The 19,513-nt window shown below is 44.6% G+C and overlaps 1 protein-coding gene across 6 annotated transcripts in view; it reads left to right on the forward strand.

The window, feature by feature from the left end:
* Window positions 1-19,513, forward strand: part of WDFY4 (WDFY family member 4) — a 295,803-nt gene that overhangs the window by 44,971 nt on the left and 231,319 nt on the right. For all 6 annotated transcript variants that reach the window (XM_040485696.1, XM_040485698.1, XM_040485701.1 and 3 more), the window contains 3 exons: window positions 1,284-1,388; window positions 3,239-3,429; window positions 10,573-11,153. In XM_040485696.1, the coding sequence (XP_040341630.1) occupies window positions 1,284-1,388; window positions 3,239-3,429; window positions 10,573-11,153 (877 nt within the window). The remainder of the gene's footprint in view (window positions 1-1,283; window positions 1,389-3,238; window positions 3,430-10,572; window positions 11,154-19,513) is intronic.

Below are 19,513 nucleotides of genomic sequence, written 5' to 3' on the forward strand. Positions count from 1 at the left end.
GCTGAGTGAGAGAGTGTGGGCGCTGGAACCAGACAGCCCTGGAGGGGGTGTTACTTATGAGCTGAGTGATCCTGAACAAGTTACCTCACCTCTCTGAGCCTGTTTCTTCCTCTGTTAAATGGGTGCAAAAATATCTACATCCTAGGGATGTAGTAAGAATTAAGTGAAGAAATACTGAAAAGGTCTCACTGCTGTGTCTGGAGAAGAAATGCTCAAGTGCTCAAAAATGTTCATTAGTCTTAACCCTGTAGCTTCTGTGTTACTGCGGCGAGGACTGAGATGGACAGGCACCTTGGGGAGGCCAGGAAGGACTCACATCTCCCTGGGAGTATTTGCAAATAGGGTCAAGATTGAAGATGAGGAGCTTCTGTCTTTACACATCTGGGCCTCTGGGCCAGGCCTTGGAGAATATCTTGCTATGTGCTTTTTTCCCACTGCCCTTTGCACGGTCTTTTTGTTTAATGTTTTTGTGTTACCTTCCTGTGTATTGCTTCTCAGCTGCCTGATACTGAATTTGCTTTTCAATCCAATCCCCAGACCTATCACAATTCCCAGAACTTTTTTGTGACCTGATGTATCTGGTCTTACTTTATGTTTTCTGTTGTTAAATGTTTCTTACTCTTCTTAGATACCTTGCCTCCTGGTTAATAAACTACCTTCATTCATTCATTCATTCATTCATTTCCAAAGATGGATGGAGCTTCCCGCTCGTGTCAGGCACTTTTCTGGCACCGGGGATTCATAAGTGAACACACAGGCCCGATTTGCCGTCGTGGATCTAACGGAGACACTTATCCACTCCAGAATCTCTCAACCATGTCTACCCTCAGGTGTGAGCTGGCAGGTCCTTCCTCCCAGGCATGAATGGCAAAGTATAAAACTGTCCAAAAGAAAGTCAAAGAGGTGGGGCTTCAGACATTATGTAGGGTGGTGGTTCTCAAGGGTGGTCCTCAGAGCAGTTCCATCAGCATCACCTGGGAACTTAAGAAAAATGAAGTTATAGGACCCCACCTAAGACCTCCTATGCTAGAAACTCTAGGGAAGAATTCCAGCTTCTGGATTTCAACAAGCCCTCCAGGGGATTTTAATGTGCTCAAGTTGGAGATCCATGGTATAAGGAAGGGGTTATAGGGTTAGATCTTATGAATCAGGATGCACACTCATTTATAATAGAAGCATTATGTTCTCATTTCCTTACGAGTATGGAAAACTAACGAAACCAGAGATTTGAGATCATACCATGTATACTGAGGATTTTATTTATTGGTTCTTAAATATGCCAGGAAACAAAGAGTCCACTCTTGGTGTTCAGGATCCAGAGAGAGAACTGACCTGTGTGATGCTGAGAACTGTAGTCACACTTCTGAGAGGCTCAGTTCGGAATGCAGGTAAGGATGGTACCAACCTTGTCTTGTCACTGCTTGGTAAACATCAGCTCTCTCCAGTGATTTATGTCAGTGCTCAAAGGTTATACCCAAGGAATAACCAGCACTAAGGTTGTGGCTAATGTCCATTTGCTGGTTGATGTCCAGTGATCGTCAGTAAATTTGTAGACATCTTGGTTGACGGCTTTTACTTTTAAGGCTGCTAATTAAGGTTGGGATAGAGATATCCTAAAGAGATAGCCTAAATTTATGAGACCACAGAATGCTCCTCCTCTTTCAAGTAAAACCTATTCCTATCCTGCTGCACCAACTAATGTGCTTTAAAAAAAAAATCCAAATTGTAAAGCTATGAGTAAAGAAAACTAATCATTTTTAAGAGACTTAATTTGATAAGCTTCCAGCCCATGATAGACTCAGTAGCTCCATCCATCTAAAACATTTTTGGCTTCCTAAGATCATGCGGCTTCCAAGTTTTTGTTTTTGTTTTTGTTTTGTTTAGTTTTCAATAGGTGCATTAACTATACACACATAAATATTATGTTACGAAGTAGGTGTATTAACAAAGTGACATCAGTGAGTTTGGTGATTTGGGGTGTCTTTATCTGAGGCCCTTATAGATCAACTGCACCAAATGTGAATGATTAGTTCATATGCAGAGGGTCTTTAATGTTAGACTATAAAAGGTTCCCTGGAGGTGCTGGTTAAAATGCATATTCCTAGGGCTACTTGAATGGCTCAGTCAGTTGAACACGTGACTCTTGATTTCAGCTCAGGTTACGATCCCAAGGTTGTGGGATTGAGCCCTGCATGGGGCTCTGTGCTGAACGTGGAGCCTGCTTAAGATCCTCTCTCTCCCCCTCTTCCCCTGTCTCAAACTTGCATGCTCTCTGTCTCTCTCTTTCTGTCTCTGTCTCTCAAATTAAAAAAAGAAAAAACATATTCCTAGGCTGACTCCCAGAGAGTTAAATTAGTAGCTAATCAAGATAGAGCACAGAAATCTATTTTTAAACAGCCTTCCAAGGTGATTTCCATGTAGGGGTACCTGACCCATACTTGGAGAAATCCTGTCTCACAGAGTTGACCTGCTCAAATCTACATCATGCCACTTGAACGATCCAATTACTTCCTAGTTCTTATTCCACATGTGATTCAGTTATGGTTTGTTTGCAGTAAGAATTCTGACAGAGAAGAGAGAGAATTGCCATTGGCCCTGGATTTAGGGTATTAAGTGGCAGTAACGGACAGAAGTGTTGTCTAGTTAAAGTTTGTAGTAGGTTTTTAAAAAAGACCAGTGCAGTGAAAGTTTTTTTGAAAAAAAATTTCAAAAACAAAAATTTCATAGAATAAAAAGGCAAGGTTTCTTTTTTTGATTTATCTGTTTAGTTTTTGTTTTTTTTTTTTAATTCTCAGCTCCACTATTTCTCTTTTCTTCTAGTTTTTAAAAAAAAAATTTTTTTTTCAACGTTTATTTATTTTTGGGACAGAGAGAGACAGAGCATGAACGGGGAAGGGGCAGAGAGAGAGGGAGACACAGAATCAGAAACAGGCTCCAGGCTCTGAGCCATCAGCCCAGAGCCCGACGCGGGGCTCGAACTCACGGACCGCGAGATCGTGACCTGGCTGAAGTCGGACGCTCAACCGACTGCGCCACCCAGGCTCCCCTCTTTTCTTCTAGTTTTAACAGTGGGTATGGGTTTTGAAAAAAAAAAAGAGTTTCTAATGGAACAACGTGGAGACACGTATAAAGGGAGCAAAACAAACTCGGATGTTGCAGGAGAAAGCTTTGCTTGTCGTTAAAACTAAGGTGCCGAGGCTCCCTTGCTCTAGCCCCATACTGTCTGTCTGGTCCACAGTTGTCCTGAAAGACCACGGCATGGTGCCCTTCATCAAGATCTTCCTGGACGTTGAGTGGTACCGAGAGGCCTCACTCAGCATCTTGGAGCAGCTCTCCGTCATCAACGCTGAGGAGTACATGAGCATCATTGTGGGCGCTTTGTGCTCATCCACTCAAGGGGAGCTGGAGCTGAAACTGGATCTTCTGCAGGTGATGTCAAGTCTTCCTTTGTGCTGGGCTTTCCCACAGACATGCAGCTGGTGATCGACATGTGCACACACGTTCACTCATTCAGTCGGTCACGGTATCGTACGGGTAAGGGTAGTACTAGCTGCTGTAACAAATCCCACGTCCTCAGTAGCCTCACACATGGGGAGTTTCTTTCCTATGAATAGTCCAATCTCTGATGGGAGGGGATAACCATTCAGGGAACCTGGGCATCGAATCCAGCCAGCAGACAAAGAATTGTACAAGTGTTCTGCCGGCCTGGAACCGGCACACGTTAACTTCTGTCTGACTTCCTTTGGGTACAACTCATTTGGATGCAAGGGGTGCCGGGAAATGTAGTCTTCCCAGCAACGCTGTAAACTGTGGAAGTGTAGTCTGAATCAGACTACAGGGGGCAAGCAGCTGCCTTGTTTACTTGACCAGCATTTAGTGTCTACCCTCTACCAACCTGGGACACACAGTTGAATGAGATATAGCCTTTGCCATCTGGGAGCTCATAGACTAGGGCTCGTGATGAGTGAGCGGTCATGGCAGTGCAGTGTGGTAATGACCTGGAAAGTACTGAGTGCAGGCTGCCATGGGGGCAGAGGAGTAGGAGAGCTCAATCCTGCCTTGCATGTTGAGGAAGGCTTGCAGAGGAGGATGTTTGAGCTGGGAAGAGGAAAGAAGAGGCAGGGAGAGGCATGGGCCCAGAGGACACAAAGGGGAGGAGTGAAACTAGGGTGTCACTTGTGGGTAACAAAGATGAGTATAGGTTTTGGTTTTTGTAGTATTGTTAATAATCATCAAATTATCTTAAAACAATTAGAATGATAATGAATGTCATCACCACCAGATGTAAATGCAAATATCCCCCAGGAGGCTGACTTGGGGACCTCTCACGTATGTATGCAACACAACTCCATGCAAAACACATATCTCAGTAACATACATACCTTGATCACTGGTGAATTAAAAAAAAAATATATGGAGTTGGTCTGACTTCCAGAATTAAACTGTCAGGCTTGCTTAGCCATGACTCTTTCTGCACAAAACCCTTTTAATACTTAGAGAACCGTGCTCGGTTTCTTTTACCAACTTATCTCTCTGCAGAGCCAGTCATGTCATGTGACCATCAGACACATGTGTTCCCACCATCAGTCACATGTCCGGAGCCTGCAGGGTTCGGCATGGCCAAAGCATCATGAGAAGCCCATCCAAAAGTGACATTATGACCATAATTATCATGCATTTCACAGATGACAAGAACCAAAACAATGATTTAGTTATAAAGCCAAAGAAATCAGTTTTATATGAAATAAAACCAGGCTTCTATGAAACAAAAAGTTAACTGTCTTTTGAAAGATCCTAGAGTCTCATGATTATGTGAGGTAAAGGAAGTGAGGGGCACATGTGAAGGAGCTTAAGGGAAAGACATAGCAAGAGCCCGATGCCGGGCTCAAACCCACCAACTGCAAGATCATGACCTGAGCTGAAGTTGGATGCTTAACCAACTGAGCCACCCAGGCACCCCCACGTGGTCCAGTCTTAACATTCCGGCAGGAACATGTCCAGGAAGTGTCTAATATAAATTGTGAGTTGAGTTTGAATCTTAGACAAGTGACTTAAAATCTAAGGAGACTTCCTCTTTCCTTTGTGCTGCTTATTACATTTTTTTCCTCACATATCTGTCTTCGTCCTGATTCACATGAGCCTTATTCTGATAAGCAACACAGAAACCATGACCCCAGTAGTCAGGACTTTGGTTTCCTAGGGGATGAAAATTGGAATCCCCATCTGTTTCTGAGATTTTCACACTGAGAGTCAGACAGACCCACAGAGAGGAAAGTTTTGGATTTACTTTTTGCTTGGAGAGAACAAGGGTTTCTGTGTCCGTTATAGAGAAGTGTACTCTGCTTTGCTCATGGAAAGTTCATCTTATTTACTCTGCAGCCCAGAGGCACCTTAGTGGAGCGTCAGCCCTTGGGTAATAGGACTGAATTTCTGGAATTAGCGATGTGAAGCCTTTATGGTGTTTTACAGATTCAATATCACTTCAGAATCACACTATCAAGGGATTAACACTGTATAAGCTTATTTAGCAAAGTCATACCCTGTGTTCAATGTGCTGTCTTCTCCCGGGTGCCATGTCACTGCTGGGAAGTTGGGGGGTGATGCGTGGAGCTATTAATGCTCTCACGGGACGTGGGCTATTGATACTTTGTTGCTCCAATGCATAGTGGGGGGACATGGGGTTGTTCCCGACTTGCCCACCACCGAGTTACGTGAGCGACTAGCCAATGTTTGATGTTTTCTGGAGTCTAATCTAGAATCCGCATCTTGGGAATCTGTTGGAACTTTAGAAACAAAGATGTAAAATTAGCTCTTTCTGGCCAGATCTCGACCTCTTTCTAAGTTGAGCGTGGACTTTGCCCAAAGCACTGTGCCCGCAAAGCGAGTCAGACGTAGGATGAGGGGGAGGTGATGGAGTGAGGTGACCTCAAAGGCAGTACCCTCTGCCCCCACCAAAGCTTTGCCATCTTTGACATGCATTCACATCAACGTGTGACCCTCGCTTCCCTTCCCCGAGGCCGTCAACCAGCTGCTTTGGAGAAGAAAATTCATCCAGAAACACCCAACTTAGGGCAGTGGTTTCCAAAATCCAGTGGCACTTCCGTACCAATACGCAAGCACTTGTGACTTCACCACCTAATTCTGGCAAATGACAATTGAGTTAAAGAATAATGTAGGCAAATGAATTTCCTCTCCACTGCCAGTGGGACCATGATTGGGTTATGCACAAATTCAGATTGATTTGCTAATATACATTTAGCTGTTCAACTCTGTGCTTAATCACATTACCTCACCAGTCTTCCAGCGTGACACATGGAAAATTATGAGGAATAACAAATAATGGAATGTGAAATAAATCCTGTTAGTCCTAACCTAGTTAGCGCTTTGCAGCAGACATCCATTTTATAGATTCAAGCCGGAGGAATACGAACTCAGAGACGATGACATGGTAACTGAGTTAAGGAGGAGAAAATGTGCTTAACACTGACCTTTCTTGAAATGTGTCAACCCCAGCCTGATTACTTTGACTTCAGCTGATTAAATTTACTCCCTTCCGCAGACTCGCAAGCCTAGGTGATGCATTATCATGCAAAGTTGAATGACAGTAATGGAGACCCTCGTTCTAGGCCCCCAGTTCCTGACAAATCGTTTCCCGAAGTAACGCAGTATTTATTTTCCTTTATGATAGAAATGTTTCTCTTTAGTTGCTATGAAATTAAGCCTCTGTAATTGGATTTTGGACTCTTTACTTTATGACTCTGCAAATATGAAATTAACCCCATCCCAAGAAATAATAGAGCAGTCTAAGTTCTAATGAGATTACCCCCATTTTAGATAATGATTCCGAATTTAATAAATCAAACAAAGCAACAATTAAGGACAGCCATTTCTTTCTCCTCCCCCCTCCCAACAGGAGGAGAAAGGAGCCATGTAGGAATTACAGGGGACAGACCCTCTGAGAGACACAGATCATAAGAAGGACCGTCATTGGGTTGCTCTGTTTTAACGGTATCTGCTCTCGATACTCGGAATGATGGAGTCCTTTTGAGCAATGTCTGTTGTCAAATTGGATGATTGGAACACAGTTTCTTTAATAAGAGGGGAGTTCAGTGGTCATCCAGTGCTCAGACAATTGCCTGTAATTTGATTCGTTTGTTTTTTGATCATTCTCCATTTTTCATATTTGTTTTGTCATGTGCCCTTGTGATAAACAGCAGAGCTTCATCCAATCCATTTACCTTAAACAACCTCTTGGTGGTTTCAGGAGCCACTGAAAGCACTCACATGAATTTAGATCGCTTACCATCCTAGAGCTTAAGATTTCCCACCGTCTTGGTGGTTTATTTATTTTTCACGGCATGAGTCACATGACCAGGCATAAGGTCAGACGCAGACAAAGCAATGCACGCCGTACAAGACCCCAGTGTTCATCCTTTTGTGTGGGTTATCAGTCGGTGGGAAGAGGCCGGTAGCAACACACATACTTCAAGGTTAGAGTATGTTTCCAACTTGGTGGAAGAAATACTATTCTGTTGGGAGTGAGTTGCTTACACAAGGCCGGCACAGATGTAGTAGGTCTATGTGTGGCCTGTCTTGGCCTCAGAGTCCAATGGGTGGGCTGTGGGGGCAGGCAGCTGTGCTGATGCTGTCTATACAGAGAAAGGCCTTGCCCTTCTAGAAGTCTTACTGTTGCTACACCATAAGCTTCACACTCACCGAACACCACCCTTCTAGAGAACCTGCTTTAACAGTCTACATGCTTCTTTGAAGGACCTGCCTACAAAGTCAACTTTTCCTGGGGTTTCAGCCAAATTCAGAAGTAGTTTGGCCATATCTTCACCCAAGAGAAGAGAGAAAGCCATCGTCACCGCCTCATCCTTAATATTTCGTTTTTGCCTCCATCTTTCTGGCAGTTTGGAAAGCCTATTTCCCTGATGTCTCTCCCATGACTCTGATTTGACCCCCCGTTAGTGGGTGGCCCTGGTGCTGAATTTCTTTCAAAAAACAAAATGACAATTCAGTTTCCCCATAGTCATTCCCCTGAGCTGTGGTGGGTAATCATTGAGCTAAGCGCTATAAGTTGTGGATTTCCTTTTCCTATAACCAGGAAAAGATCAATTGGCCCATATTGGTAAGGATGCTTTTTTCTATTTTCTATAATTTTTTGTCCATTTTGAATGTAAGCATGGACTCTGGCCTCTCATGGATTCTCCTACTTACTACAAACTTTATTTTTATTTTTATTTTTTTTTAATATCTTGAAATGTCATAGATGGGACAGTGGAGGACTTTAAGCATCTCCTTTGTCTTCCTCTTTGAAAGAGTCCTTGGCCATTCAGGTAGTGCTGGCTCATTTTGTGTTCTCCTGCTCCCAAAATGGGGTTGACTGCCCACTGAGCATCTCAGGCGGCTCTCCATATATATAATATAGTAATATAGTATATAGTAATATAGTAATATAGTAATATATACTACATAATATAGTATATATGAAACAATATAACATGTATCTTCTTCAAAAAGAATGGGCTTTTTGAGAAACTGGCCGAGGACCTCTGTTTGCTGGAATGTTTCGGGGCACAGTATATATAGTATATATAGTAATATATACTATATAATATAGTAATATAGTAATATAATAATATAATAATATTATATTCCTCTCCAAGAGGAGAGGAATATAATATTAGAGAAGAAAATTTGGGTGTTAGGGATACATGTTATATTGTTTCACATCAATGGCGTTGGATTAAGATTACCAGCATTTTAAAGATAGAGCTGGAAAATTAACTTTCTTCCCCCAAAGTGCATGAAATTCATATTTATTTATTTATTTTTAATTTTTTTTTCAACGTTTATTTTTGGGACAGAGAGAGACAGAGCATGAACGGGGGAGGGGCAGAGAGAGAGGGAGACACAGAATCGGAAACAGGCTCCAGGCTCCGAGCCATCAGCCCAGAGCCTGACGCGGGGCTCGAACTCCCAGACCGTGAGATCGTGACCTGGCTGAAGTCGGACGCTTAACCGACTGCGCCACCCAGGCGCCCCAAGAAATTCATATTTAATGGTTGCTTAAAACTTTACTAAGTTTTTGTTTGACTTTCTCTCCATGAGAGTTTGAAGATTTAGTCCCTTCCCTCCTTTTATTTTCCTGACCTACCAGTTTTCTCTTCGTTCATTGACTTTCGCACATCATGCTCTATATTGTCACCCTAGACCAGGCATTTAAGACACAGAATCAGCCCCCAACACACACACACTAAATTGGGAGTTGCCTTTCACTTTTTTCTTTGAACCTTGTCTCAAGCATCTTGGAATTGGCTTGAAATTGTGCCTGCCCAGAAAATCCCCTTTCTTGTGCCACTAGGGCATTAGAGGATAAAACGATTTATACCTTCCTCCAAAATCTGCTGATGAAACCACAAGTATTGGTCATTCTCTTGGAAGCATGTGCAAGATGGTCTCAGATGAAGTCCCAAGCAACTTCTATGAATAATAAATATGAAAACACCAAAAGCTAGAGGCTTTTAATATTTATCTAAAATCATCCATACATTCTTCACTTTCAGGTGTGAAGCTTTAGCACAGAATGAGAATTACTTGAATGCAGTCTTTTCTCCCTCCCTCCCTCCCTCTATTTCTCCCTTCCTCCCTTCCTTTCATCCTCCTTTCCTTCCTTCCCTTTGAAACATTTGTTAACTACCTAGTGTGCACCACCACTGCACTCAATGAAGGGCACACTGTAAGGGTTCAATAAATGTTTGATGCTAGAAGGAAATAAAAATGTGTCCAGTAAAATCTCAGTGATCTGGAGAAGTTCGATTCTATAATGTATGTTACGCATAGCCTGAACTCCACACGTGGTCTATTCTATTTACTATACTTATGTTTCCTTCCATGAAATGCTTCTCTTCTCTACCTTGATTCCTTCATATTTGCACACCAGATTTTAAGTAGACTCATTTTATTCTCTTTCTTCACTTAATAGAGGTACTTACGTTTGCACAGAGAGGGAGATAAATAATAAACTACTTTACAGAGATTGCATTGTGGGTCTCCTTTGCAATATAAGAGGTGGTTCGTTCCACTCATTCAGCAAATATTTATTAAGTGCGTGCTACATTCCACAGCAGTGCGTTGCCTGATTTCACGGAGCTTCAATCTAGTGGAGGGCTGAGACAGTTTTCAAGTCACTTCAGTAAAGTGTGAAGAGAACTGGGTTCAACAAATGAGAGGGGGCTATGTGAGCTCTCGGCCTGGGGTCAGGATAAGGCAGGGGTCAAAGAGAGCTTTCTGGAGGGAGATGCATTGAAGTTAAGATCCAGGACAGTAAACCAACCTTATACATCAGCATGGGCTTTAGCAGCCGCCATTTGAAAGCAGGCACTGAGGGGCAACTAAAATGAGGAGGAACAATATAGACCTCCCCCTGTTTCAGAATCACCCTCAGGTAGCTTGCATTTCCTACCACTTGAACAGGCGAGAGCAGGTGCAGTGCTTTGGCAGGGATGTGTCAGGGCTCTGCGTTAACAAGTTGTCTCCTGTCTCATTTTTATCCTGTTGGTGTTTCAGTCTCTACTCAGGATCCTGGACACCCCCAAAGGCCGTGCTGCTTTCAGAGTGTCCAGTGGGTTCAATGGACTCCTGTCCCTGCTCTCTGACCTGGAGGGGTCTCTCCAGGAGCCCCCGCTACAGGCGTGGGGGATGGTGTCCCCCAGCCAGACCCTGGACCTGGTCCTGCACACCCTCTGTGCCTTGTCTGCAGCATTGCACCTGGACCCTGTCAACAGTGACTTCTTCAAGAAGAATGGGCTTTTTGAGAAGCTGGCCGAGGACCTCTGTTTGCTGGGATGTTTCGGGGCGCAGGAGGAAGAGGGAGCCCCTCTGCACTCGGAGCCAGACACAAAGGCCAGGCCATTTACTGACTTCCTGAGTGCGGCCTTTGCCTCTGCCAGCCCATTCCCACCCAAGATACAGAGCTGCCTCCAGATCCTCAGCTTTCTGGACAGCATGGCCGGTGGCACCCTCCACCTGCGCAGAGACCTGAAGGAGCCCCCGAGGGCTGGGCAAGACCCAGCTCCGCATGCCCAGAAGGAAGACGCCGGCAGTGACCCCCAAGGCAACTTCAAGCTGTGGCCAGACCTGGAGGAGAGGTAGAGCTTTGCTGCCCACTTCCGTAATCGGGTCATCAGTGTATCTGTCTCCCATTTCCCCCCCAAATATCCTGTGCATGGGTGGTGGGTAGGAAGCCTTGACTGCAAACTAGGTGTGCAAAAACGTCACGTGACTTTTTTTTTTTTTTTTTTAACTCAAATTAACTTTGGCTCCAGTCTCCTCTGCCTTTGGGAGCAGGCAGAAAACTAATCTGAGTCAATCAACAGATGGTTGGAGGCTGCTTTTGAGTTGCACGAGAACCAGGGGGCTTACCAGATCTTGGAAACGGAGGGCAGAACTCTGCTGATAATCTCACTTTCTGCTTCGGCATCCTTGCTGCTGCTCCTGGGAGCCTTGGTGCCTGCCTGGCCTCCATGGTGTGCTGGGCAGCCTTTGGGGGGCCTTATCTTACCCGCTGCCCTCACCCTTGCCCCTGCACTGCCAGGGTGTGGGAGGAGGTCCTTTGACTTACAGGATGACCACAGTGTCCTTCCCCATCCCTGGTTCTTCCTGGTCTTTCACATTGCTTCCACTTCCTGTAACAAAGACGATGATCTCCTCTTACTTCACAGGCCCATCTCCTCCATGACTCCAGACTTTCATTCCTGTAAGACAGACTTCCACTAAAGCAAGGAAGAGCAAAGAACACCCCTCCTTCCTTAGGGGGGGCAGGGAAAACAAATGAAAGAGCACAACAGCAGTAGTTGGTTATCTTTTGGGTTCTCCCCAGGGAGCAAGGGCAAAACATAAATTAATATTGCAAGAAACTCTCCTGCCTACCACCTCTCCAAGCCATCTTACATTGACTGCCACGGGACACCCTTCTGAAAGACACTGCACATTTTTTTTTTTTAATTTTTTTTTCAACGTTTTTATTTATTTTTGGGACAGAGAGAGACAGAGCATGAACGGGGAGGGGCAGAGAGAGAGGGAGACACAGAATCGGAAACAGGCTCCAGGCTCTGAGCCATCAGCCCAGAGCCTGACGCGGGGCTCGAACTCCCGGACCGCGAGATCGTGACCTGGCTGAAGTCGGACGCTTAACCGACTGCGCCACCCAGGCGCCCCGACACTGCACATTTTAATCCAAATATGTTGGATCGGTCAGATTTCAGTGTGGAGGGCTGGTGGTGAGGGGGAAGGATGCCAGATCTCTACGGAGATAATCATATGATTGTTCTCGTTTCATCAGCTAACATGCTAAATTAATTGGTTTCCTAATCTTGCATTCATGCAGATACCAACTTGCTCATGATACATTTATTGCTGGCTTTGATTTGCTAATTTTTTATAAGGACTTTTGCTCCTGAAAAAGCTTTTCCTTCCATGCTCTTTTCTTGACTGTTTTTATGATAAAGTTTGCGGTAACCTCATAACGCGAGTTGGTCAGTGTTGACTCTTCTATTCTCTGGAAGTAATAGTAACATAGGTTACTATTTCTATTCCTTAGCTTTGTGATAGAGTCTGCCAGTAAAACCCTCATAAGCCTGATGTTTTCTTGTTAAGATTTATTTTTGTGAGGATAAATTCAGATTTCTTCTTGAATCATTCTTAGCCATTTTTAAAGTTCATTTTCCCATTCCATCTAAGTTTCAATTTACTGACATAAGGCTGTTCCTAATATCCTTTTTTAACTTTTGGTTCCTGACAGGATTGTTTGTGTCCTTTCTTTCCCCCCCCACCCCCACCCCCCAACATTCTTGACAGGGGGTTTATTTATTTGTGTGTCCCATGAAGCAACTTACAGCTTTTCCCATCTCTCATGCGTAAATTTTCTATTTCTGTTTTCGTTTGTTCATTCTTCTTATGTCTTCTTTGCTTTGGTTTATTCTGGTATTCCTCTTAATTTAATTGATTAGGAGACCAATTTTCAGTCCTCTTTTTAAATGCAAAATGCAAATGTCTCTGTCCTTTACTTTAGCTGTAAGGTGCAAGTTTCCTTATGTGGCACTTTCAATGTTATTTAGTCCTAAATGTTTCCATTTCCTTTGTGACTTAGAGTTTCCTTCTTGAATCTTGTTTGATTTGTGGATTTCCAAAGTTACAGAGTGTTTTTGGTCATTTTCTTTCCTTGCTAATTTCTAATTTTATCATCATGAGAGATGGTGGACTGTTTGATGGTAATTCTTTGAAAGTAGTTGAGCTTGACTTTGCGGCCTCCAGTGTGATAAATCTTCCTAACTGTTCCATGTGTGCTTGAAAAGAATGAATATTTTCCAGTTGTTAGAGTCAGTGTTCTATTTATGTCCTTTAGATCAAACTGGTCAAAGGTCTTCTTCAGATTTTCAGATCATTTAATCTGTTTGACAATATCAGTTGCTAAGATATGTGAAATATTTTTCATTATATTCATAGATTTGTTAATTTCTGTTAATTTTTACCTTACATATATCTGAGGCTATTTGAATCTCACATATTTACAATTTTTATATCATCTCGTGGAATCAAAATTTTTTACCTCATACGGTGGCCTTCTTTATCTCCAATAGTACATTTTGTCATAAGAACAACTTTTTCTAATACTAATAAGGCTATATCAGCTTTCTTTGGGTTAGTGTGTGCCCGGAATTTTCTTTAAAAAGATTCCTTCGTTTTAAGGTTTCTGTGTCCTGATGTTTTAGGTGTGCTTTTTGTAGAGAGCTATTTTTGTTTTTGCTTTATTTTGTCATTTAACCCAGTGTGATACTTTTTGGTTACTGAAGCATGTGCTCTGTTTATATTTTTATAATTATTAACATGCTTGAAATTATTGCTACTTTGTTATTTTGTATTTTCTATTTGTCCCACTTTTTCTTTTGATCTTTTTCTTGTTTTCTTTTGAATTATTAGAATTTTCATTTTTTTATTTAATTTTTTCCATCTACTGATTTGATCTTATACTCTCTATTAGCCTTTTAGTGGTTATCCTAAAATAATTTAATAGCATCCTCATCATGTTTAACTATTTAGTGTTTACTATGCTGTTATCTTTATCCTATTTCCAGTAAATATGTGTTACATATGTAATATGTCAACACTTAATATAACTCTTGAATGTATACTTACATTTCTTATGTATATATTACTGTTGCCCAATATTAATTTTGTGCAGTCCATCAATCCAACATAAATCTAACTTTAGTTAATCCATCAAATAAGGCATTTATTCATGTATTTTTTTTTACTGAGGTATAATTGACTATATGACATTATATTACTTTTAGTATAAAACATAGTGATTCGATACTTGTATATATTGCAAAATGATCACCACATAAGTCTAGTTAATAACACCCATCACCACACTAGTTACAATTTTTTTCTTGTGATAAAAGCTTTTAAGATTTATTCTCTGTGCAATTTTCAAATATGCAATATAATGTTATTAATTCTAGTCACCATGCTGTACCTTATATTCCTATGACGTATTTCTTTTAAAACTGTAAATTTGTACCTTTTGACTCCCTCCATTTATTTTGTCCACCCCCGTCCCCTGTTTCTGGCAACCACCAATCTGTTCTCTGTATCTATGAGCTCTTTTTTATTTTTTAAATTTTTAATTAATTAATTTTTAATGTTTATTTTTGAGACAGAGAGAGAGAGAGAGCAGGGGAAGGGCAGAGAGAGAGAAGAAGACACAAAATCCAAAGCAGGCTCCGGGCTCTGAGCCATCAGCACAGAGCACCATGTGGGGCTCAAACTCATGAGCCGTGAGATCATGACCTGAACCGAAGTCAGACGCTTAACCAACTGAGACACTCAGGACCCCGAGGCCCTTCTCTTCTTGCTTTGTCTTGGGGAGAATTCCCTTTCTGAGGCTCTCTGATCTTTCTATTCTGGGGGGAGGGTGTCCCCAAGGAGGCCTCTACCCTGGCCACCTGGATGGCCTGCAGGTCAACTTGGAATGTCAGTGTCGAACCCTATTCTTCCAGCTCTTAGAGGGCAGGGAAATAGTTGTCGGCACCAGACGTTGGTATTGAGTGATGACAAGTAGTAGTCATTGTTTGATGTCTCTGGGAGCCAAGCACTAAACACTTATTTTCATTTAATTCCCTCTCAGTCCTAGAACTTTACCAATAAAGAAACCAAGGCTAAGAAAGGATACATAACATGGCCAAAGTCACACATTTAGTAAGGAAATGATAGAGCCAGATTCTGATCCCAGGTCCACTTGCAAGACCTGTGTATGTGTATATGTGTGTGTGTTCTTCCTGCTTCTCCTGGAAACTCCCATTATCATGGTGATGATTTTCCACATGTTCTGACACAATAGCCTACAGTTTAAAGTTTGGTCTCTACCCTATAGACGGCATCGGCCCAAATTCGTTCTAGATGAATCCTTGTGTCAGATGTCATCTTGGGTTCATGATGAGTAATTTTTAAATGTGTAAGAGTCAGACTTCATAAATAGAGCAGTTTTTTCCTCATTAAAAGAAATACATCACCCTTGACATTCCTTGATGGTTTGAGAAGGAGTGACACCCTAGTCTGTCATGAGAGAATCTGTGAGGTGAAGCCAGGTCAGTGGGCTGGGAATGGGGACAGGGTGTTCATCCCAGCCCACCACGGACACTCAGCAGGTGACTTGGCTCAGTCCCGCCTGTGCAACGTGGGCCCTGCTCTCCAGGGAGGAGGGGCAGAGGCTGCAGGCTTTCGACTCGGGCAGAGTTCTCTACGTCTTAGTGGCCATGTTCCTTGGGCCTGTTATTTTATGTCTCTGAGCTTTGATTTCCTGATTTGAAGGCAGGGATAATGAGAGTATCTGCTCCGAGGGCTGTTGTGAGGTGAGGATTGGAGAGGATAGTGATCACAGCTGCTGTTCATTGAGCACTTGTGCACCAGATGCTGTGCCCAGTTCTCCACAAGCATTAGTTGGTTCAATCCATGTAACAACTATGATTTGAGGAATGTTGTTCATAAAACGGAAGTTATGTATTAGGGAATTGCCCAAATACATACGTGATGTCTAAAACATAGAGTGTATAATCTCTAGGAAACATACATCCCCCCCCCCCCACACACCACATCACACATATACCACACATCCACACCACTTACACACGCATTCCACACAGGACACCCACACACCACATCCCTCACACACACACACACACACACACACACACACACACCCCACACAGGACACCCACACACTGCATCCCACACCATATGCTGACCTTCTCTGGTATTTACCAGATCCTGTTACCTGAGATGGATGACCTCCTTCTTGGCCAGCTGATCCACAGTGAGGGTCTGGAGATGAAGACGGAGAGAAGAGTGGGTCAGGCCATGGTGGGCCTTGCCTGCTCACCACATTAGGCCATTTTTGTCTTATCTTGCAGGGGTGATGGGAAGCCATGGAAGCCTTTGGGCAGAGCTGTGGAGGGATGGGCTTTGTGGTCTAGAAGGGCCACTCTCTACAACTGGGACCAGAGACGGGCCTCTTCAAAAGCAGGAGCACTTCAAAAGCAGCCAGCTCTGTTGGCTGTCAGAGGGTTTGGTTCCTGCCTTAGCATTTGACCTCTTGTAGCTCCTGCGGGGCCTCACAGGCTGACTTTTGTTCATTATGTCGACAAAAGGAACCATCTCGATGACTTGTAATTTGAACTTAAGTTGTGGCAGGAATGCACGTCGATAAAGGGACGTGTTTCGGTGGGAAAGCAGTGTGCACCAGGCAAAGATAAGGCTGCAGTGGACGTTCCGCAAACCAGAGCCCTCAACAGTCCTTTGTCCTCCTCTGCTGCTGTTCATCTGGGATAGGATCTTGTAATTAGTAAATATCGCGAGGTTCAAAACCCAGCAAGATTTTACTTTCTGGATGCATATGTGATAAGCTGTCAATTCAAAAGACCCAGCGAGGGTGTCTGGCAAACTGTAAAATTAAATTACGTGAACGCTTTGCCTTTTTCACAGTAGCTCAAACACTGCTATATGCCCAAACCTCTAGGGTAGTCTAGGGTTTGCTGGAATCAGAAGTTCTGTAGGCCAGGCTGCATTAAGGCCTGACTTTTTGCGGCTCTCTCTGAGGCTGGAGGCCCTGGGATGGAGGTGTTTTGGAGGGTGTCCCTCTGCTGCCGGTCCCCCCTCAGACCTCCTTGACATCAGCATCCCACCTTCCAAACATCAATGCCTGCGGGCAGTCTTGGATCTGGGTCTTAGGTGGTCACGGAGAGTGGCCTGGCTCTTTCCCTGGTGTCTCCCCTGAGCGGTCGCCTCCCGAGGGCCTCTGGCTCTGTTACATCTGCCATTCAGGCTGGGTTTGCTTTTCCATGCTCCTCTGGATGGCCGCGGATTGAGAGTGTGTGCGCATGGTGTGTGTGTGTGTGTGTGTGTGTGTGTGCGTGCAGACATGTGTGTTGGTTGTACATTTCAGGTGTGAGAACCCAGCTGGGCAGGAGGCACCCACCCAAAAAAGCCTGACCTTCCTCCTATGGAGCTGTGGCTTCGCAGGGAGCTTTCTCTTAAACGGCGGGGGTCCGCCGCGACCCCTGTCTGAGGTTTCGATTTCCACTGTTTCGTTTCTGGCAGCCAGCCATGGTCTGGAAGCAGGTGACCCTCCTCCTGATCATTCCTCAGAAGGCTGATAGTAGCCTAAGGCAGAGTCACATGCCTGCATCCTTCACGTTCCTTCTTCTCACCTCTGGGTATTTTACTGTCTCACGTCCCCACAAGCAGGGGGAGCACTGTACAAGAAGCTATTTTGAGAGAGAGCCCACATTCACATAACTTTCATCATGGCATATTGTTAATAATTTTTCTAATTGCTTTTAGGTGCTATTAACCTCTTGCTGGGCCTAATTTATAAATTAAACATGATCATAAGTCGGTATGCATAGGAAAAAAGCAGCATATTCGGGATTTGGTCCTCTTTGTGGTTTTTGGCCCTCCCCCACCCCCCCAAGGGAGGACTCCTGTTTCTTGTGGTGGCTTTTGGGATTGGGAGAGCTCAGACTGTTAAGGCTGCCATGCAGCCTGTGCAGAGTCGGTCTTCCCCTGCCACAGGATGGCTGCCCAAGTGTGTCCCTAACACTGTCTCAGGGGCCGGGGTCTTGTGGCTCCTTTGGAAGCCTGCTCCTGTCTACCCCTCTCTGCCTCCCTTCGTGGTAGACCATCTAGTCCAGAGAACTCGAGTCCAGAATTTCAGTAAGCACTCAGGGAGTGCCAGCATGGGGCCAGGCCCTGGTGAGGACTTGGAGGAAGGGGGCAAATGACGCCTGCCCCGGCCCTACAACCGCATGTGGGAGAATCAGAAGTGTGAGGGGATCATTACACCTGTGTGGTCGGTGTTATACAGGGACAGCCCCAGAAATTAAGGGGGAAATGGAGCAGTGCACCTAACACAGTCTGGGAGAGGGGGGCTCCGTGGGGCCTTCCTGGATGAAAGGATCTCTGAGCTAAGCTGTGATGAGAGAGACAGGTGCCTGGACCGGGAGGGGTTGGAGAAGGCATTCCAAGGCCTGACGGAGAGACACAAAATCAGCCATGCTGAGTGAGGAAAGCTCCAGGCCTTGGCAGGGACCGCAGAGACTCGGAGCCACACACTCGAGTGGAGTCCTGCGACCTTAGCTTGGAAGGGGGTCCGGGCATGACTGGCACGAGGGTGGGCATGAGGGGGGTGTTATTCTGTGGGAGCAGGCAGGCATGTTGCAGAGGCTACTCTGGTGTGTGTGTGTGTGTGTGTGTGTGTGTGTGTGTGTGTGGTCGGGGGGGCGGGGGGCAGAGAGTCGGGTAGAAATGAGAAAGAGGAGGGGCAGGAACACAGGAGATGTGGGTCTCTCCCCTCACGGATGGCAATGGCTGGAGCCCAGACAGCGGGCTGCTGGCAGGAGAACCTTTTGAGACCTCTGTAGGACATAATGTCAAGGCCTTGGTAACCAATCATGAGCGTGCAGGAGGAGGGGCTGGCCCAGGTCCTGACAGGGAAGCCCTGGTGAAGATCTGGTTTGGGAGAAGGTGGTGGCTGTCTGGAGTGGCCTGTGCGGACTGCCACAACGCGATCGTATTACCTTTAATTTTCTAATTAATCCCTAGGAATCCACCAGCTGTAGTAAGAAGAGACAGAGTAACTTAACCCCGCCCTGAGAATCTGGATATAGTCCAGACGAGGGGTAGTCTGACTTCCACAACTAAGCAGGAAAAATACCCAGATCTGAGCACCATCTCCTGTGGTGTGGGCTGCGGTCTTGGGGTTGGGGGGTGGGGGGGAATGGGGATAGCCAAGCTTGGGCATTGTGTGATGTGGAGCATCCTCACTGGTTCAGATCCCCCCAAAGGCCTCTAGGGTTTTTCAACTGAAATGACATCACTCTTTGTAAAATTTGACCAAACATCCCTCTTTCCCTGTCCTCGCCTCTGGGCTTTGAGAGATACGGATTATCAT

The sequence above is a fragment of the Herpailurus yagouaroundi genome, unplaced genomic scaffold, assembly GCF_014898765.1.
Source record: "Herpailurus yagouaroundi ecotype Mexico unplaced genomic scaffold, PumYag 163, whole genome shotgun sequence".
Taxonomy (NCBI): domain Eukaryota; kingdom Metazoa; phylum Chordata; class Mammalia; order Carnivora; family Felidae; genus Herpailurus; species Herpailurus yagouaroundi.